The following is a 20,151-nucleotide window of genomic DNA, read 5'->3' on the forward strand; positions in this document are numbered from 1 at the left end:
CAGCAGCGTGCTGCCGCCCTTGGCTTTGCGCTTTGCCACTGCTGGACCAGGTTGCTGCTCGGGTTGAGCAGTCTGCTTGGTTTTGGGCTTCTCCATGTAGCGACTCAGGCTGCCCTGCATTGTGGTTGACTAAAGATTGGATTCTTGACATTTACAAGCCGTCCAGGACAAGCAACTCACCTGAGGGGGCTGAGGGCTGAGGGAAGCCACGTGGCATCCTTGCCTTCAAAAAACCCGCACGATCGCCGCCCCAACCCCTGGACCCTCGATTTCGATCAAGCGTGCCAACCTTCGATCGCAACCCCTGGCCGCCCAGGCACTCCCCAGCAGCCGCCAACGTTCCGAACCGCCATGGTGGAGCCGGCTGTGGAACCGGCTCCCGCGCAGGAGGTGGCGATGGAGGTGGAGACCGCGGGGGCGGCAGAGGCAGCGCCTGAGCCTGCAGGTGATCATCTGCATGTTTTGCCGTGCCGGAGTCGGCAGCCCTGAGCCACCTTGGGGCTCCCGGGGCAGCCTGGGAACTGTCCAGCACATCAAACACCCTCCCGCAGCTCCCTGAGCGCCCTGACAGCGGTGGCGGAGGCTGCCGCCTGCGCTGGCAGCAAGCCAATACCGCTGCCAGCGGGTACACCAGCCGCCCTCCATCACTCCCTGCGCCCATCCTGCCTGCAGCTGAGGAGGTCCCCGCTGCCGCCGAGGAGGCTCCTGCTGAAGAGGCCGCCACCAGCCCCACCACCGAGAAGAAGAAGCCTGCCAAGACGCCAGCCACCAAGCCCAAGCCCACCCCCGCCTCGGCGAGCACCGGCACCGGCGGCCGCGTCCGCCGCGAGCGCAAGCAGGTTGGTTGGACCCCTCGCCACTGCCACACGCCGCACCTCCTCTCCCTGCAACCCATAGCAAGGTGCCTGCGCTCCGCCAGCAAACCCGGGCAGTCGGTGCAACCGGGGCAGTCGCCCACCCTCTGCTCTCCCTGGATCACCCGCAGGTGGAGTTCTTTGCCCCGGTGGAAGCTGCCAAGAAGGAGGTGGAGGAGGTGCTGGCGGTGGGGCAGGGCAGCGGTACCAAGCTGCGCGACATCCCCAACATCGCCTACAAGATGGGCAAGCTGACTGGCAGGGATGAGCTGATCGAGGGCCTGCACAATGTGCTGTTCAGGCGCAAGGGCGCGGTGAGTGCTGGCGCGTAGAGCGCGTGGTGGGTGGCGGCGGCGGGGGATGGGATCGGGGAATGGGGGGCAGGTGGAGGCGGCACGCAGCGAGGGGCAGGCAGGAACCGGCTGGGCAGCAGTGGTGGGGGTCGCCGCACCGCTGGGGTTCGTCGCAGTCCCGCACAAAGCGTCCATGGCCAAGGGCGGCGCCGCTGCGGGCAGCGCGGCTTGTGTTGCCTCGCACGCCGCCGCCGCCCATCCGCCGTCCCCGCCCCCGTCGCGCCGGCCACGCTGGCTGCAGGCCACGCAGCGCAAGAAGGCCGTGCTGGACTTCTCCGGCTTCGCCTTTGCTGAGGACCAAAAGGTGGGCTGCTCCCAGGGCCGTGCAGCGCAATGCAGGGCGCCTGCCTGCACATGCGGCGTGGCGTGTGCGGGGCCCGCCGCCACGCCAGCTGGCCGAGCCTGGGCATGCACAGGTGCCCGCTGGCCTCCTCGCAGCGAACCTTTGGCTGCCTGCTATGCCACCGCTTGTGTGCGCCTCTGCCTCTGCCTGCAGGAGAAGGAGCTGGAGGCGCGGCGGGCCAGCCTGGGCAAGTGGAAGCTGGAGCTGGTGCACCGAGCCATGGACCTGCTGGACCTGCAGCGAGGCAGCGGGGACAAGGTGGGCGCTCGGAGGAGTGGGCGCTCCAAAGGAGTGGGCGCTGCGAGCGGTGGGCGCGCCAAGCAGTGTGGGGGAGAGGGGATGGAGTGGACGGATGGAGGCGGGCAGCTGAGGACGGGCGTGGGTGGGCGAGAGGGGATGCGAGCAAGCATCGTGGAGTGGCTCAGCCTCAGTGGGCCAGTGGGCCTGCCCAGCAAGCGGTAGCGGGCATGGATCGTGCAGCGTGCGTCCGTATCCCACACCCGCTTCCTGCCTTCCTTCCCCCACTCCACCCCACCCACCCACCCGGTCTGTGCTGCAGGCCGCCAAGGTGGATCGCATCCTGGAGTTCCTGCAGGAGCCCAAGCCGCTGTCGGATGTGGACCTGGCCTCCAAGGTGTGCGCTGCTGGCGCATGTTGACGCCTGTGACGCCTGGTGGCGGCATGCGAGGGCCCGATACGCCAGCTGATTGTGTGCTGCAGGAGGCAAGCAAGAAGGAGAAGGAGAAGGCAAAGCGGGAGCGCGCGGCGGCGAAGAAGGAGAAGGCGAAGAAGGAGAAGGTGGGGCGGGGCTGTGAGATTCGGGCAATCGGTTCGCTGTGTTGTCACCCATAACCAGGGAGCTTGCATCATGCTGTTGGCGTGTCGACGGCGCGGGGGGCTGGCTCACAGGTGTGCCGCCGCGCCCGCCTCCCTACCTGGCCCTGGTGCAGGAGAAGGCGAAGAAGGAGAAGGCCGGCAAGCGCAAGAGCGGCGGCAGCGCCGGCCGCCCAGCCAAGGTGCTTGTTGCTTTGGAAATGGTTTGCGGGCTGCGCAAGGCGCCGTTGCAATGCATTTCGTCACCTTCCCCGACTGTGCAATCCCCCTGCCTGCCCGGGTTGCTGTGCTGCAGAAGGCCAAGAAGGCAGCGGATGAGGAGGACGAGGAGCCTGAAGAGGAGAGCGAGGTGGGCATCGCCTGCCAGACGAAGCCCCCTGCTGACCCGACACGGGCGCCCCTGCTGCTCTGATGCGTGTGGGCATGTTGCTGTGATGAGTCGACCTGGAGGCCATCATTTGTCAGGTGTTGATGTTGGTCGGCTCCTCTGCTGCTGCAGGCTGAGGAGGAGGAGGCGTCTGAGGAGGAGCAGGAGAAGGGGGGGGAGTCGGAGGAGGAGGAGAAGCTGCCTGCCAAGAAGGACCGGCGTGCCAGCGGCGGCCGGCAGGGCAAGGCAGCAGCGGTGAGCTGGGTGCGCAGAGCAGCTTGCTGCAGGCACCCCAAGCTGCAGAGGGACGTGCTGCTGCGCTGCTGCAACGTGCCCTGGAGGCCCGTGCGCACAGCCTCTCTCACCAGCTCGCCCGCCTGGTGTTGCTGCTTCTGCAACTTGTGTGGTGCAGAAGGAGGCTGAAGAGGAGGCAGAGGCGATGGAGGAGGAGGCGCAGCAGCAGGCCGAGGAGGAGGCACACCCCTCCAGCAAGGCACGCGCCGGCTGCCCCGCCCCGGCCTGACTGCCGCCCCCAGGCGTGTTGTCCCGGCCACGCACTACCCGACCCGTTGTGCTTCACTTGCCTTTTGCTTGCTGCTTTTCGTTGGCGCGCCTGCTGTTGACGCCTGCAGGTTCCTGCCGAGGAGCTGAAGGCTGAGGTGGAGGGCATCCTGGGGGAGATGGAGGGCGCAGACCTGCCTCAGATCACCGCCAAGCCCATCCTCAAGAAGCTGGGTGAGCAGGGCTGCTGCTGGCACTTTTCTCAGACCACCTTGCAAAGGCCTCTGCATGTCCCCGTGCTGCCTGCACATGCCCTCCTGCGCTGAGTTGTGCTGTACCGAGCGCGTTCGGAGGCCGGTCAACCGCCGTCAGGGTGGGTCAACCGCCAATGAGTGCTCACGTCTCGGCCGCTGTTCTCCTGCAGAGGCCAAGTTTGGGTTCAGCCTGAAGCCGCGCAAGCAGGAGGTCATTGCCATTGCGCAGGTACTTTCCAGCCAGCTCCCTTCCCGCCGGTTTCTTGCCAGGCACTGCCAGCTGGCAGTTGGCATGCTGCGCTCCAGTGATGATTGCAGCACAAAGCACTGCGTGGCATGGTTTCTCCTGAGCTTGTTCCTGCCATGGGTGCTCCTGTGCGTGGGCATGCAGGCATATGTGCAGGCATGGCTGGAGGCGCACCCAGAGGCGGCGGAGGAGGAGCCTGCCAAGGCGGAGGAGGAGCCTGGCAAGGCGGAGGAGGCGCCGGCGGCTGCGCCCGAGCCACAAGCGGCAGCAGCAGAGCCAGAGGCGGCAGCAAAGCCGGAGGCGGAGGCCGCGCCGGCGCCAGAGACGGCTGAGGCAGCAGAGCCGCAGCCGGAGTGAAGAAGCGGTGCGTGACAATCTGCGAGTTAGTGAGGTGTCAGCAGGGCCCACGCCCTTCCTGGTGCCAGCCCACGAGCGCTGCTGCCGCGCAGCGCTTGCCGCCGGCGCCGGCTCGGCGCCTCCACCCATCCCCTTGCTCATCTCCAAACTGCAATCTGCATCTTAGCGACCACTGGGCCAGCACGATGTGTAGTTTTCTTCAACTGCCTTGGAGGGTTGCTTGCCCTGCAAATTTTCTGACCCGTTGACTGACTGGGGATAGGCAGGCCCAAGAGATGTGTGATGCCTGTCGCTCTCCCCTCCTCCCCCTCTTCGCCCCTAAATCAATCCTAATGTGTGCACACGGCCGGCAAGTGCCTGGATCCCAAAACACTTCATCTCAGTCTGTAAATCAGCTCCTCGTCCTTGCAAAGCGGCCTTCCACAGTGCCCGAGTCAATTGCATCGTGGGTTCCATGCCGTCTCAAGACAAAGTACGAATGGCTTCTAACACCGCATGCACAGTACAGAGTGGATACTGTTGTGGTCCGCCAGGCCCCTCTTTGCAAAACCAAGTACCAAAAACAGCTGCACCTGCCGCCTTGGCAGGCACGGACGGCCTTGCACGCGGCAGGCTGGCAGGTGGCAAGGGAGAGGGTCGGGTACCACAGAGCGCCGAGGAAGAGGAGCGGGAACAGCATGAAACAACAACAAGGGAAGTGCCGAAACAGGTTGATGCAAGTGAACTGGAAGTGTCTAACAGCAGAGAGGTGTCCAATGCTAAAGGAGCTGTTGGGTGCCCCCTGCTCCTCTGCGCCTCCTGAGAATGTGTGTGTTATCTGTGATCTGAGGCCGTTATGTGTTGGGGTGGGCCTGGTGGTATATGTTTGCACGCGTGGTGGCTGCGCTGGCCGCCTAGCTGGCTCGCACGCTGCACCTGCCTTCCAGCAGGCGCCGGCACCCGCCCGCCTCGGCCACGCGCGCGCAGCCTGGGGTACATTCGTCCGTGCCAGAACAACTGACATTGGCTTCTCCAGCGTCAGCCCCCCGCCGCCCCCGCCAAGCTGGCCGTCGCGTCAGGCGCCACGCCATCACGCCAGCTTGGCGGCCGCAGCCTTGCGCTCATTCTCCAGCTGGATGTAAGACTTGGCACCAATCATGGGCGCCAGCAGCAGCACCGCGGCGCCGCACGCAGCAAGCAGCGCTGCAGGGAGGGCCGGGACACGAGGCCGGGCAGGGAGTCGGGGCGAGAGGAGCGAGCCCAGGCTATGGCGCTGAGGTGTGGGGGCGGCGGGGGCCTGTGCTACAGCACCCTGAACGGGCACCACACTGCCCCCCCGCCTGCCACGCCACCCTGTGCCGTCTGCAAGAGGGAAGCAATGCGGAAAGCAGAAAAGCAGCAAATAAACAAACAAGCACACGCCCGCACCTGTGAAGTAGGCCCCCCAGCCGTAGTCCTTGACGATGATGGACAGCGGGATGCCGGCGTTGGCGGCGCCCAGGTAGGCCACCCAGCCTGCGGTGGAGGGAGAGGAGCCGCGGCGTCAAGGTGAGACACGGCGGCAGCTTTGCGCGCAGCAGGAAGCAGCCCAGCCGGGCGATTGCCCACAGCTGCTGCCAATGGAGGGGGGTTGGAACGTCGCGTGCGGGGTGCCGCCAGGCGGCAGCGCAGGGGCGGCAGGGGCCACCCACCCAGGAAGCCCTGGCTGGCGCCCACACTCTCCGGTCGCACCAGCTCCGCGCCGCACAGCCCAATCATCATCTGCGGAGCGGGAGGGCATCGGGGGGCTGAGCCCGCAGGCTCTCAAGAAGCCAGACACCCTACGTTGCTTCCACCACCACGCCAGCAGTTTGCGAGGACAGCCGATCTCATCCAACCAGCCCGGCACCACCCCCCCGGCACTTCCTCCAGGACCACACCGCTTCCCACCCCCACCACACACCCATCCACCCACCTGGGGCCCGTACAGGAAGAAGCCGATCATGAAGACGGTGGCCCACTGCATGGCGCCCATGGAGGCGGGCACCGCGGCAAAGGCCATAAGCATGGCGGCGATGCCCAGCGTGTAGGCGATGACCACCTGCAGGAGCGGGCAGGAGCGGGGCGGGCAGGCAGGCGGGGAGGGAGGGCCGGGAGGCAGGTCAGAAAAAGTGAAATCTTCAGCTTTGGGAGGGTGGGAGCAGCTGCTGGCCTGCCCCTGCACTGCCCGTGGCCTCTGCTCCAGCCACGCCAGCCGCTGGCCAGACGGGCAGGCCCCATGGGCACAAGGACCCGCCGCGCAGCCTCCCCAAACAAATTTGTGCTCGCACGCCCATTTGTGCACACAGCCGCAGCTGCCGGGCCGCCACGCGCGGCCGCACGCGCCTGTACGCGCTTGCCCACGTTGCCGCCGCTGCCCTGGGAGTTGTTGATCAGCATGTCGCTCAGCTTGCCCGCCAGCAGCGACCCAAACAGGCCTCCCAGCTCCAGGCCGGACACGCGCAGCGAGGCAGCGCCCGCGTCTGCCACCCCCTTGACCTGCGGGAGCGTGGGCCGGCAGGGCAGGGTCAAGGATCGGCAGGCGCTCAGCAAGTAAAGCAGGGGCAGAGCCTGTGCGGCACGCCAGGGGCCCCAGCCGGAACATGCAAGCCCTTGCAAGGCAATAGCAGCGCTTGCCACACACACACACGCACACACGCACCGCCACAGATCACATGCACACACCCAGACCTCGCCACCACGCCCACCACCACCAGCCACTGTGAACCAGCCCACCTGCAGCAGATAGAAGACGAACCAGGAGGTGACGCCCTGGCGCACGACGTAGATGAAGAAGTAGGTCAGGGCCAGGCCCACAACGTACGGGTTCCTGCAGGGAGCAGAGGTGGAGAGGGCAAGGAGGGCGAGCAGAAGGGTGGGTGGTGCGCCGTGGGTGCATCTGCACAGCTCGTCGATCCAGGCCCAGCACGTGCGGCCGCCTGCAGCCGGCAGCCCATCCCCAGCGCAGCATCCGGCTCCCAGGCCCAACTCACTTGAGGCAGTCGTTGACCAGCAGGCTGACCAGGCTCTCCTTGGGCGCCTGGCTGCCGTCGGCGTTGGGAGGCGCCTCCTTGCGGGCCTCCACAGGAGGGTAGCCAACTGCGGAGACAGGGAGGACAAGCAGGATGGCACGTGGCACAGCAAGAATAAGAGGCACCGCCGCTGAGCCGCAGGTGGGAAAACAAGCGCTGGCAGCGAAGCAGGCATGCAAGCAGCAGCAGCGGGTGTGCACAGAGCACCGGGTGCCGGCTGCATGCCAGCGGGCTACGGCGTCGCTCACTTGCTTCCGGCGAGTCCCGCACGCCCAGCAGGATGAGCAGGCCCATGGCTGTGCCCACGATGCCGGGCGCAAACATCCCCCACTGCCAGCCGTACATCTGTGGATCGACAGGCAGGGGCCGCCAGGCCAGGCCAGCCGCGATTGTGGACCCATCAGCGGCTGTACGCACCCTGGGGGGCCTGGGAACAAGCCCCCGCCGCCGTCCAAACATTGGACGCCCCCCCCTACACACACACTCTCTCTCATCTGCGCCCGCACACCCACCCACCCACCTTTGCTGCCGTGCCCGCCAGGATGGGTGCCAGGAAGCCGCCCATGTTGTGTGCGATGTTCCACATGCCCCTGCAGCGGCGGGGGCGGGCACGCGGCGGTGATTTCTACCTACCGGCTTGCCGGCGAGCCAGCAGCACGCACGCGGGCGCCACAGCAATGCCCGGCCATGCGCCGCACCAGTACGTGCCGCGCTCCTTGGCCGCAAACCAGGAGGTGAGGATGCGGGCGCAGCAGGGCGCGCCCACGCCCTGCAGCTCGGTGGGAGTTGGTGGGGAGGGACACGTCAGCGGGCATGGCACGCGGTGGCGCTGACGGCGGCGGGATGGGAGTGCGAGCGTCGCGGCCCTCGGTTCCCGCTATGCAGCCGCCGCTCACCCTCCCCAACCCAGCCCAGCCCACCTGCAGCATGCCGTTCATCGCCCACCAGGTGCAGAACCAGACGAGGGACGTGGAGAAGCCAAAGGCGACGTTGAGGGCGGCGGTGGCCATGAGGCCGCCCGCCAGCAGCATGGTGGGCGAGGTGCGGGAGCCCAGCACGCCGCTCACAAACTTGCTGCGCGGCAGGTGGAGGGGAGGGTGGAGGGGAGGGCGGCATTCAACGGCAGCGGCATTCAACGGAAGGGGCAGAAAGACGGGCTCTTTAGCGCTGCGGAGGGGATCATGCTCACACCCGACCAGGCCCCGCACATCCTCCACCAGGCCCCGCGCCCTGGCGGCGACCCATACATGCACCCCTGGTGCCCGACCCAGCCCCTCACCTGAAGCCGTAAGCAATGGGGAAGATGGAGGTCATGGTGCCAATCTCAGTCATGCCGATGGGGAGCGACGGGTCCGCCACCTGGCAGCGGGAACAGCAGGCCGTACACACACAGTTGCACATCGGAGCGTTACCGGCCCCCACAAGCCTGCCAGCTGCTCCCCTGTCAGCTGCTCCCTGCACTGCCCTCTGCCTGCTCGCGCAGCCTCCAGCGCATGCATGCTGCTGGCTGGCTCCGAGGCGATGCGTCACAGAGGGCGGGACCGCCCGCTCAGCCCGCTGGCTGGCTGGCTGGCTCACCATGACGGGTGCTGTGTAGGTGAGGGAGTTGCGGGTCAGGTAGAAGCAGCTGTAGCCCAGCACGATGCCCACAAAGGTGATGAGGCGGCGCCGCACAAACTCTGGCGGATAGGCCGGCAGCTCGCTGAGGCTGGCTGGCGGCGGCGGCGTGGCGGCGGCGGCGGACGGCTGCACCGGCGGGCGGGGCGGCCAAGCCAAGGCATGGGTCAGGGTCCAGTGGGCAGCGGGCAGCAGGCAGCATGGACGGCAGGTGCAGGTAAGCGGGAGAGGACAGCCGCGGTGAGCAGGCGGTCGATATGCATGCACACAAGTGCGCAGGCGGCAGCAATCACCTCTGGCGCCGCCACCTCCTCGCCGTTGTCTGGCTCCTCCTGGGCTGCCTTGACTAGCGCGGCGCGCATGCGCCGCTGCTGCAGCCCTGCCGCAACCATGCCCAGCCCCTTGGACACCAGCAGTGGCCTGCGGGCGGTGGGGTGGCGGCAATGGAATAACAGGTGAGACCGCGCGATCGACACCCCGTGGCGCCGTGATCGGGCCTCGGGGTCGGCCTGTCGCCGGTCCCACGCACCTGGGGGCTGCTCCTCTCGAGCGCAGTTGGGAGCTGCAGGGGGCGGCTGCAGGAGCGAGGCCCGCTTGGGTGGACCGCAGCGCGAGAGATCGCATCTGCAGCATGGCGGGGGCCCTACGGATGGCTGCCCGGGGCGCAGCGGTCTGCAGAGGCCAGGCTATGACAAGGAACCGTGCGTCGCCGACAACCCTTGGGGGCCGGCTTTCAGGCGCTTGGACTATTCAAGTGGGGATCATCCGCAATCCCTGAGGCCTCCCTAGCTAACAGTGTTTCTGGCCCTCGTGGCAGCGTTGGCGATGGGCTGGCGATGAGGACCGCTGTCGCATCCAAATTTCGCCAATCAACTGGCGATGGCACAGTGGGGGTTGGCGAATTGCGGGGGAACCACCCTTGCGCCTGGCGCGGCGCAGCGGACGCATGCGGTGCCGCCGTTGCTTTGTCGGCACTTGCCTCCCTTTATGGGGGACTGGGGGCGAAGCCCCCAGAAAGCTGGCGCTTTTTTAACACTATGGAATGAAGTTCCTGAGGAAATTTGGCCATTTTCCCTCAATATATTGGCGATGCCAGTCATGGGGGATGGCGACGGGCTGGCGACCATGCCCTGCCGCCTGCCCTCATTTCGCCAGCTCTGGCTGGCGATGGCCTTCGGCCAATCGCCAGCCAGAGCCGTTTTTTGCCCGATTTCGCCAGCATTTGGCGATTTCGCCAGCTTTCAGAAACACTGCTAGCTAAGCCATGCAACGCCAGCTCAGCTACCGCCGCCGCTCCGGGCGGCTCTGCTCACACCCATGGGTCGCTATCACAGGCTCCCATGCCATGCATGCCCTTGCTGGGCTGTTTTCTTTGTCACTTTGCAATGGTAACATCGGCAGACAGCACAAAGTCACCTGCTTCATGTTGCGCACCAGCCAGCAAATGCGGTATGCATTCAATCTGGCATTGGCAAGCCGGCTGGATGGCCGCCATGGTGCAGGAATGCATGACATGGCTGGCGGCACAGAGGGATGGCGGCGACCACTCCACAGTCGCCGCAGCTTGGTCCTCATGGCGATTCCGTCACAGCTCCGCTGCCAGCTGCGCCGCCGCCTCCACCACGCTTCTCCGCATCAGCGCATACCCCCGGCTGCCCTCCAGCACGCCGTCGGCCGCCGTGTTGCCATTCCAGCTCTTCACCTGCGGCCGAAAGGAATCAGGGGTCGGGGCTCCAAGCATGCAATGGCGGCAGGCAGGGCTGACAGAATCTCCTACTGGGTCCCGACTCCCTGACAGGCAGTAGCCGCCCTGCCAGCTGGTCATGCCAGCTGCCAGGTGCACCCACCTGCCACACTTCGCCGTAGTTTTCGGCAACGTAACGAATGGCAGACTCCACTGATACCTGCAGGCAGATGAAGGCGTGGAAAGCATCAGCACGGGACATGACAGCAAGCCCCACAGGGCATGGCATGCATGCCCGCCCCGCAGCTGTTCACCACGCAACCGCTGGCGCTTGGCGCCGTGTGTCTGCTGCCATGCCGACAGCTTTGGCAGACCCACCTCTGTGAGGCGGTGCAGCAGCGAGGTGCTGCGGAACACCATGCTGGCGGCCTGGCAGTTGAGCTCCATCACCTCGATGTCTGCAGGGCAGGGGATGCGGTCGGAAGGGCGGAGCAGCACGGGGAGCATCCTGGGCTGGGTAGGCAGCCCCTTGCGCCAAGCAGGCAGCAGTGCATGCCCAGCGAGCGCCGCATGTGCGCTCCCCAGGCACGCGCATAGCGCCCACCAGAGGTTTCCAGCGCCGCCAGGATCGAGCGCCAGCTGCCCTCATGCAGCAGCGTGCAGCGCGCCTGCAGGAGGTGGCCCGGCAGGAGGCGGAGGCACCGTGAACTGGCAGGGAGCCGGGCCTTAGCACGCATTGATGCGCCGACCGGAGCAGCACACAAGATCAAGATACCAGCGCAGCCACAGACGGCGATGACGCACGTTGGGCTGCTCTGCCGACAGGGTGATGGTGAGCATCTGGAAGCCAGCTGCCAACAGAGCTGAAAGGTCGATAGAGCTATGCTCGCGATTGTCAGTCAGCGAAATCTGCATAGCAGAGGGGCACAGCAGCAGCAGCCCAAGCATGAGGAGGGCCGCGGCAGGCTGACAGACAGATGGTGGGGAACAGGCAGGGGAGAGAGCAGGTCGGCAGCATTGCTCATTCCATCTGGCAGGTGGGGTGGCGCCTGATGGGGCACAAGAGGGCGCCCAGACTCTACTGACCTGCAGGAAGCTCTTCCCAGAATGTATCGGGCAGTAGGGATCCGCGCAGGCCTGCTTGCTGCAGTCAGCGGCGCAGGGGGTGCAGGGGCGAAGCGGCGGCGAATGAGGGGGCCAGCCTGCGACGGCGCCACAGAACCCCCACAGAGCAGAGGCAGCAGCAGGTGGACATGGAGGTCCAGCTGGCGAGGAGTGCTGGACCCCACCCGGCAGCAAGAGAGGCGCACCTGTGCGGCTCCTCGTCGGCGCCGGCGGCACCATGCTTGTGGCCGTGGCCATGCTCCGCCTCCAAATAGTCGCTGCTGACGGTGCTGCTGCCATCGTCATCCATTTCTCCAACAGCCGCCGGCCCTGCTGGCGCTGGTGCGGTAATGGTTTCCGGCGCATTGGGGGCAGCAGCAGGCTTGCCACCTTCAGGCGGGGCCGATGCCACAGGCTCCGCTGCTTGCTCCGGCTCTTCAGGCACTCCCACCGCCGCCCCTCTGTCCGAGTCCGAGTCTGCATCCACTTCACTTGCCGCAGATGAGAAACTATCGCCGCTTTCGCTGCCGCCGTTGCTGCCGCTGCCATCTTCGCTGCTGCTGCTGCTACTGCTGCTGCTGCTGGCACTGCCGCTGAGGTCTGGCCAAAGGTAGTTGGCACCCCTGCCAATCACCTCGCCCTCAGCCACCAAAGGGTTCTGCGCAGTACGCAGCAGGGCGGGCGGCGGGCGAGCAAAGGCGGGCGGGGGATGAGGCTCCCCAAGCAGCATACCCCTCCCCAAGCAGCATGCCCCGCTGCTTGCACCCCCAGGCACGCAGCACGTGGTGTCAATGACTAGACACGCAGCCCGCCCACCAGGATGCGAATCATGTTGACCCTGCGGCTCAGTGTCGCCAGGTTGTGCCGCCGGTGTGAGTACAGAGAGAGCTCCTTAAGGTGGCGCAGGTGCTGCACCAGCTCTGTACCAGTGGGCAGCAGGAATGTGTCAGCTTGGTAGCGCCGCGGACGGTAAGGTTTGGGTGGGCATGCGGGCATCCGAGCGCGTGCAGTGGTGGGTGGATAGGGTGGCCGGCTGGCTGGGCCGGCTGGCTGGCTAGATGTCTGCTGGCGTGGGCTGGGGGCGCGCATGCAAAGCAGCGGGCGCGGCGCACCTGCATCAAAGTCCCGGGGGTGCTGGCTGTCCTCCGCCGTCAGGCACAGCGACTCGAGCTGGCGCGGCATGCGCCGCAGCACGGCCGCCACGTCATCCGTCTTGACAGTGCCCAGCACGCTCACCAGCTTGGTGAAGGGACGCAGGTCCAGCTCTGAAGGCAGAGAGGTGGATGCAGGACAGCAAACGGATCAGTCAAGAGGGCCAGGGACAGGCACAACCCTTGTCTTTGATTGACATTCCACGTTCAGCACGCACCCGGCACCAGCGGGATGGACAGCAGGTCTGTGAGGGTGCCGGCGGAGTGAGTGAGGAGGTGTGGGTCGGCGAGCACCTGTAGACAAGGTGGGAGGGTCAGGAGAGACAGGACCATCAGCGGGGGAGGTGTGAAGATGAGGGAGTTGAGCAGACAGGCACGTTGAATAAAGCAGCAGCCCGACCGTCGTGCCAGGGCTCCCGCGGCCCCATGTGCCCCCCCTCCCCACCACCACCACCACGCAACTTCACAAACGCACTCGTGCACCCACACACCTGCGCAGCCCGCTCGTCATCGCACCAGCTGATGCGCCACACGGGCTGCGAGGTGAGCAGCCGGATCTCCGAATCCGTTACCGGCGTCCTGCACAGGCCCATGCACAGTGCAGCAGTACGGTCGCTGTAACATCCAGCAATGCAGCACAGTCTACTGCAGCATACAGAACAGCCCGGCCAACAGGCACGGGCAGCACAGGTGCAGGCGCAGCCGGCAGGCCAGCCTCACGTGAAGTGCATGCTCTTGGGCTTGCCCGCCTCCTGCCTCACAAGCTCCAGCACAAAACAGGCATCCTGCAGGAGAGGCGCAGGAAGGCAGGCTCGCAACGATGGGGGCTTGATCTCCAAAAACATCTCAACCAGTCCTCACCCTTAGCCGCCCCCTCCCTCGACCCTTTCCACTCCCTTGGCCATTTCAAACCAGATGAAGCTCTCCCTGTTGACATGTTCAGACCAGAGGAAGGCTCACCGGAGAGGGCACATCCCTCACAAACTCAGGATGTATCTCGAGCGCCGGATTGACATCGACACCCAGCGGGAGCAGCTCGTCCCTGCAGGCATTTGGCACCAGGTGTTGGGTCCAGCCAGTGTGTCGGGGGTCGCAAAGGCGGGTGGAGGACAGGGAATGCACCCTCTCGGCGGGCGCGCAGGGCGGGTGGCTCTGCACGCCCCACCCTCCTGCTACACGCCCCACCCTCCTGCTGCACGCTGCAGCAGCTGCGGCTCGCTTGCCCTCCCTCACCGCAGCGTCTGCAGGAAGTCATCGGGCTCAATTGGCACGATGGGACCCCGCTGCTGCGCCTCCCCTGCTGGCCCGCTGTAGAGTGCGAGGTCGAAAAACGCCAGCATGGCCTGGAACAATGTTGAAGAGGGCAGGTGGGGGGGCGGTGTGGAAGCCTGGTGAACAGGAAGGATTGGGCATGGTGGCAGTGGTGCGAACAATGCGCAGGTGCAAGCACGGCGCGCCGGCCACCCTCGCCCATCCCTTCCCCCGAAGGCCAGCCTCCCTCCCTCTCGCAGCACGGTCACAATCTCACCTCCTGGAAGTGCTCCCCCTCGGCCATCGCTGACGACACGCGCTTGTACAGATGGTCCTGCAGTACAAGCGGTACACGTGGTACAGGCAGGTGGTGGGCGTCACAGCGGGACCGGCAGCTGGTGCGGCATCTGGGGTCGGATCCGCAGCGGCCCCCACTATCAGGCCGACAACAGCACAGGGTGGAGAAGGAGGCCCGCCAGGTTGCCACCCATTCCTGCTGCCGTGGCACACATTCGACCATGCTTGCCAACCACGTGCTTTGGCACAGCTGCACGCTGCGCTCACCTGGAGGCTGCTGTAGCCAACCTCCCGCACCAGGCACGCCACCGGCTCCCGCCCCACACGCAGCACCGCCAGGCTTGCCGCCACCTGCACCTCCTCGCACCGCGCGCACACATCCACCCAGTCGAGAAACTGTGGAAGGGAGGGGGAGGAGGAATGACGACACCATGACACCGCCCGCCATTCAACGGAACAGCACGGGGCAAGCAACGAGATGCGGCTTGCCGGTTCCGCTGCTGCCACCCGCGCTTGAGGGCAGCGCCGAAGCATGGGCCGCCCTCGCCTTCCCCGCGTCCTGCTTACCACGCTGTCTGCACGCGCCGACAGCAGCTCCAGCTGCTTCATGCCCTCCGGAAGCACAATATCCAATGAGTGCCCCTCATTGTAGTTGCTGCACGGGCGGACGTTGCAGGCCACAGGCACATGCACACCGGGGGAGGCTGGGGAGGTGGCGAAGCGGGCAAACGGAGGGAAAATGGCACAGCGCAGTCGCACGGCGGGCCAGCAGCCATTGCCTCGGTGCTGTCTGTACCTGAGAGCCAGGTGCTTCAGGCGGGTGGGCAGCTCTGAAGTGTCCAGCATGCCCCAGTAGCCTGCGGCAGCGGCAGCATAGCAGATGCAGATGCATGTCACTTGCCAGCATTAATGTTCATCCCACCACCATGACCGATGGATGTGACGGCGAGCAGCGGCAGCGAGCAGGGCAGGCAGGGTGCAACTGCTGCTGGAGTGGCAGCAACCGGGCTGCAGCAAACGGAGTGCAGGCAGCGTCGGAGCCCCGGCTACTGGCGGGCAGCAGGTCGGCAGGCAGGCTGAGCGGGCGGGCAGACGCACCAGCTATGGTCAAGCAGTTGAGCTTGGGCAGCTGCTGGAAAATAGCGGCGTCGATGGGCCGCGCCGGGTCCGCGTCGTCGCGACAAAACAGCGCCACCTGCACATCATGATGGTTGGGTGTGTGGGGTGGGCGGGTGTGGGGTGGGCGGTGGGGGGCAGGGAAATCTAGCAGCCCGCTCCACCCCGCCTGATAACCGCCAGGCGGCAGATGTGCTGAGGCCAGTGCTGCCGCACCTGCTTGAGGCGAGAGAAGTTGTGGAGGAGCGGCAGGGTGTCAAGGCCAACGTGCATGAGGGAGCGCAGCACCGACGAGGAGTGCGCCTGGAACTCCTCCCGCGCCAGCAGCTGGCAGTCGGCGCCCGGCGGAGGCAGCATCGTGCGGGACAGCATCACCACCTGCTCGCCACGACAGCCAGGGGCGGTGCCAAGCCAGTCGGGTGCAGGCTTGACGGCCGGCTGCTCTGGCAGCATGCTGTGCCCGCGTCAGATGCCCAGCCGGGCGTTCAACCCAGCCCTCCCCTACAAGCCCACCGCTCCACGGCCCCACAATCCCCCGACACCTCGCGCTCCGACCCCGCCTCACCTCCATCGGCACGCTGCTCAGCCAGCGGCGGGCCGGCGACGACAGGTGCGCCGGCTTGGTGAGCTCCAGGCACAGCGGCGTGGCCTCCTGCAGCGCCATCAGCCACCCCTTGCACACCAACGCCAGCCCCTGCAGTGCAGCAGCCGTGGGCGGGCAGCGAGCACAGGTCGAGGGAGAGACGAGGCGCCTGGCGGCAGCTGGAATTCTGCGGGTGGAGCTAGGCAGGCGGCACCGGCCGAGCGGTTGGCTGGCATCTGCTTGTCAGTCACACCTGCCATGCCCGCAGAATCTCCTCCAGGGTGACATGCTGCTCCAGCAGGCGGCGGAACACTTCTCCCAGCAGCGAGTGCGGCAGCGCCGACCAGTCCTGCACGTAAAGGCGGCCGTGGCAGAAAAAGGGGGGCAAAAGGGTGGGGTAGCAGGGCCACAAACGCACACACTCAGGCAGAAGGAACACCTCGTGCATTTGTGCAGCGCCACGAATGCAGAAAGCAACTGACGGGCAGATTGGCCCGGCCGCGGGGTGTGGGGAGGCGACGATCAGCGGCGATGGCGGCGGCACCCTTGCCACAGCGCTGCGCGGGCTGGCTCCCGCCTCCCACTCCAGCCTTACATTGCACGATGTCTGGGCCAGCTCCGCGAGGGATGGCATGGGTTGGTCGGGAGGCAGGCTGATTTCAAGACGCTGAATACATCCTTCCAGGCGCTCCATCGTGAGAAACAGCAGAGGGCGCGAGGGGATGCTTTCGTTGTGCAGGCCTCGAGCAACGCACGGGGAGCAGGCGCGCCGCGCTCGGCAGCATGGCGGCGCGCCAGTGCCCCGGGGCCACACCACAAAACAACCTCCTGCTCAAAACTCGCACCACCCCGTTCCTTTAAACTTAGTCAAGTGCAATGCAATCATCCGTATCCAGGCATCACACAAAAGTAATCATAAACAGTTCTCAGAGTAGTAGTGTGGCACGTGTGTACACGGTGTACACAGCGTCAGGTGAACTGGCCGAAAAGGACCAAGAGCGCGAGCAGAATTTTTAACCAAACGCAATGAAAAGGAGTACCACACACAGTAGCAACAGCAAAAGCAAGTACGCTGTGCGCTCCAGGTTGAAATCTGAAAGGAAGGAGAGAAGCAGGGGGAGGCCACCCTTGAGTGCACTTGAGGGCATTTCCTGCTGAAACCTTGCACCTGCCTCTCGGCCACTATCGCTGCCTTGAACCAGGCACCTGCATAATGAGACAGTAAGCAGGCCAGCATGGATGCAGCTAGACTCACCCTCCTGCTTGCGAACACCTCTATGTATGTTCCTGCGCTCTGTGCGTTGCAGCAGCGGCCGCTCCTCAATTGGCCGCTCCTGTGCACCACCACTCGCCAGCCAGGGGTGTTCAAGCACCTGCAGCAGCGCCCACACCACCAGCACTTCCTCAGCACGCTTCCTCAGCAGCAGTGGCGATTGGCTCTGACGGCCCAGTCTGAACCCGACCCCTCCTGCCTGCGAACCCGCCGAACAGCTGGCATCCATGCCATTCCCCAATCTAATCTGCTCGACAGCAGAAACAAGCCTTGCCTGCGCAGGGGTCAGCCGCTTGTCTGGGTCCACCACCAGCAGCTTGGAGACCAGGTCCTTGGCCTGCCAGCTGACCTCCTGCCACACAGGGTCGGCAAATTCAAACTCGCCGCGCTCAACAGCTTCCAGTAGCTGCGGTTTGCTCTCGTGCCAGAAGGGCGGGTAGCCGCCCAGCAGCATGAACAGGATGACGCCGCAGCTCCACAGGTCGCAGGCTGGGCCGTACCCATCCAGATCTGCATCTGTGCTGGCAGCGTCGCGCTTCTTGCCGGCGCAGATCACCTCTGGCGCAATATACTCTGCAGGTCAGGAGAAGGCGTGGGAGTTCGAAGGCTGGGCTCATAGTTGGGGTGCTCATGCTCATGTGGTCGCAGACAGCGAAGCATGAAGGCAGGCATGGGGGGAAGATCCGCCTCCTCCATCTGCCAGATGCACTGGGCGAAGCAAGAGGGCACTCACGCGGCGAGCCACACACGGTCCTCATGCTGTTGAGCACTGCGGGGGAGCCTTTCATGGCAACCCTGCACACAAAGAGAGGTGTCAATTAGCCGCTGTGTATGCACGTGTGGCACAGCCTTCAGGAGCAGGCAGGTGTCTCACCCAAAGTCTGCAATCTTCAAACAACTGATGTCACCCTTCTTTGCCAGCAGCAGATTGTCCAGCTTCAGGTCGCGGTGCACCACCCCCCTGCATAAGCGAGTACCAGAAGGGAAGGAGCCATCATGCACGCGTCGCGAAAGCGCTGCCCAAGCAAGCTCTGGCGAGCCAAATGCGGGCCTCGTGCTCACACAGAGTGCAGGTATTGGACGCCACGCATGAGCTGCAGGAATATGGTGCGCGCATCCTCCTCGCTAAACGGCCCGTGCGTGTTCACCGCGTCCAGCAGCTCGCCGCCTGCAGCGGCAGCAGCAAGCGCATGAGCACATGCAGACAAGGCCTGCTGCTGCGCCGCACTCCCTGCCCTGCTCACCTCGCAGCAGCTCCATGATCAGGTACACCCTGTTGCTTTCGACAAAGTACTCTCGCAGGCCCACAACGTTGGGATGCTCTAGGCCCAACATCGAGCTGATTTCACGCAGCGCCGCCATCCTGGCCTGCCGCTCCGCCTTGGACTCGCTGTCTGCCGGCGGCAGCGGCATTGACTTGCAGGCGCACTGATGCCGAATAGCCCGGTCCGTGGCCACCTGCACCTCTGAGAAGCCTGAGTAGCAGAGGGAGGTGGCGTGTGTGTGTCAACGTACTGCAGGCTGCTGTTGACGCGGCGATGGAGCACATGGGAAAGTCACGTTGGTGCCCACCTCCAGTGCCGATGATGCTGCCCAGGCTGTACACATCCTCCAGCCGGGCGTCCTTGCGCAGCTTCTTGCCGCCCCTGAACAGCCAGCAACATGCACAGTGCGGTTGACATGGCGGCGCCACCGCCGCCCCAAGTGTAATGCTGACGCATGCTGCGCGGCCCCAGGCACGCATCGGCAAGGTTCCACAGCGTCTCAGGCATGCGCTCACTCTGGGAATGGCCCTAGGTCGGCAGCCATGGGCAGTGGGTACAACGGGCGGACGCCCTCAAACACTACGCAGAGAGTCCGGTATGAGAGGTAGCTCCGTGGCGATCAGCAGCAGGTCTGCGCCCTCACTCCAGGTGGGATGGACCCGCCGCACGCCAGCAGGGCAGCGCCGCCAGGTGGGGCAGACAGCCTGTGTTGGAGATGGCTGTGGAGCCCGAAATGCATGTAAAGATCCTTACTTGTTATGGATGCATAGCAGAGTACGCCAAGGTGGTGAACCCGCAAGCAACGGGTATGGGATGAGCCTGCCCGGGGCGAACTGCGTCAACCCGAGCAAGTCTCCTGCTGGTTTTTGTCAACTACTTTACAAGTTGTTTGACAAATCAAAACAGATGTTTGGTGCACTTTCGCTCTCTAATGTAGCAAGCCCTTCAAGGCCAGGTGATGCAGAGGTAGGCCTCCCGGTAAGGATGTGCCCCATGATGGGCATGATGGCCCCCCACCTGGAGGGTCATTGGGGACATCATCCTCAATCATGCATCATTCTCCCTCCCGTTTGTTCTGTTGGCATCCCAGCAACCGTAATACGCTTTTCCAACGAACTCAACCCCCATGAGCACACATGAGCATGGTGCCCAGTCCGGCAGCAAGGCTCTAGGTCCAACGCCGCTATTGAGCGGTGCAGCTAACCAAGCTAAGCAGCTGAAGTCGCGCTTCAACTCGTGGGAAAGGTTTTGTGAAGCACATCCACAGGCGCGCGTCGCCATCGCCGTTCAGTCAGGCTACTCCCACGAGATCAAGTTCTTTTGCCATTCCATCGTGTTCTGGGAGGAGTTCAAGGACTTCTTCACTGAGCGGTGCGCCGCCGCCGGCAGCCGCTCCGAGCGGTCGCGGCTGAAGGGCGAGCTGGGCAAAGCAGGCATTGATTTCAGCAAGTTTCTGGCTTTGGCAATAGACCTGTGGAAGGCAGAAGGTGTTATCTCTCAGTTACAGGCAGATGTCATGATCAAGCTGGCAACGGGCACTGCATTCGACACGGATGGTAAGCCGGGCTGCCTTTGCCCGCTGGCATGCCTCGCTTCTCGCCTCTCGATTGCTTGTCCGCACGGCAGTGCCATATGCTTGCAATAAGTTAAATTGAATGGTTGGATAGCTTG

General features: G+C 65.0%; 4 protein-coding genes across 4 annotated transcripts; 1 reads left to right on the forward strand and 3 right to left on the reverse strand.

Moving 5' to 3' along the window:
- Positions 1–351: 351 nt before the first annotated feature.
- On the forward strand, positions 352–3,274 carry CHLNCDRAFT_141548 (hypothetical protein; the record flags this gene model as incomplete). The annotated part of the gene is made up of 11 exons (XM_005843051.1): positions 352–445; positions 673–839; positions 986–1,168; positions 1,449–1,511; positions 1,704–1,808; positions 2,110–2,184; positions 2,271–2,348; positions 2,501–2,566; positions 2,680–2,733; positions 2,884–3,006; positions 3,164–3,274. 11 exons carry the CDS (start codon positions 352–354, stop codon positions 3,272–3,274), a joined length of 1,119 nt encoding a protein of 372 aa, XP_005843113.1.
- A 1,905-nt stretch (positions 3,275–5,179) lies between these two features.
- Positions 5,180–9,389, reverse strand: CHLNCDRAFT_141550 (hypothetical protein; the record flags this gene model as incomplete). The annotated part of the gene is made up of 15 exons (XM_005843083.1): positions 5,180–5,292; positions 5,518–5,604; positions 5,781–5,850; positions 6,044–6,169; positions 6,460–6,606; positions 6,844–6,937; positions 7,101–7,206; positions 7,388–7,484; positions 7,660–7,729; positions 7,838–7,908; positions 8,060–8,213; positions 8,419–8,498; positions 8,718–8,885; positions 9,050–9,176; positions 9,361–9,389. The coding sequence occupies 15 exons, from the start codon at positions 9,387–9,389 to the stop codon at positions 5,180–5,182; spliced, it is 1,539 nt and encodes a 512-aa protein (XP_005843145.1).
- Positions 9,390–11,391: 2,002 nt separating this feature from the next.
- Positions 11,392–13,384, reverse strand: CHLNCDRAFT_12295 (hypothetical protein; the record flags this gene model as incomplete). Its single annotated transcript, XM_005843084.1, has 2 exons — positions 11,392–11,516; positions 13,318–13,384. Coding segments are annotated over 2 exons (192 nt in total), but the record flags the coding sequence as incomplete, so codon positions are not given.
- A 4,102-nt stretch (positions 13,385–17,486) lies between these two features.
- CHLNCDRAFT_37582 (hypothetical protein) lies at positions 17,487–19,075 on the reverse strand (the record flags this gene model as incomplete). Its single annotated transcript, XM_005843085.1, has 7 exons — positions 18,996–19,075; positions 18,788–18,861; positions 18,460–18,690; positions 18,278–18,383; positions 18,090–18,176; positions 17,949–18,010; positions 17,487–17,788 (listed from the first exon to the last, which is right to left on the reverse strand). Coding segments are annotated over exons 1-7 (891 nt in total), but the record flags the coding sequence as incomplete, so codon positions are not given.
- Positions 19,076–20,151: the final 1,076 nt, after the last annotated feature.

This window comes from Chlorella variabilis (assembly GCF_000147415.1).
Source record: "Chlorella variabilis unplaced genomic scaffold CHLNCscaffold_35, whole genome shotgun sequence".
Classification (NCBI taxonomy): Eukaryota; Viridiplantae; Chlorophyta; class Trebouxiophyceae; order Chlorellales; family Chlorellaceae; genus Chlorella; species Chlorella variabilis.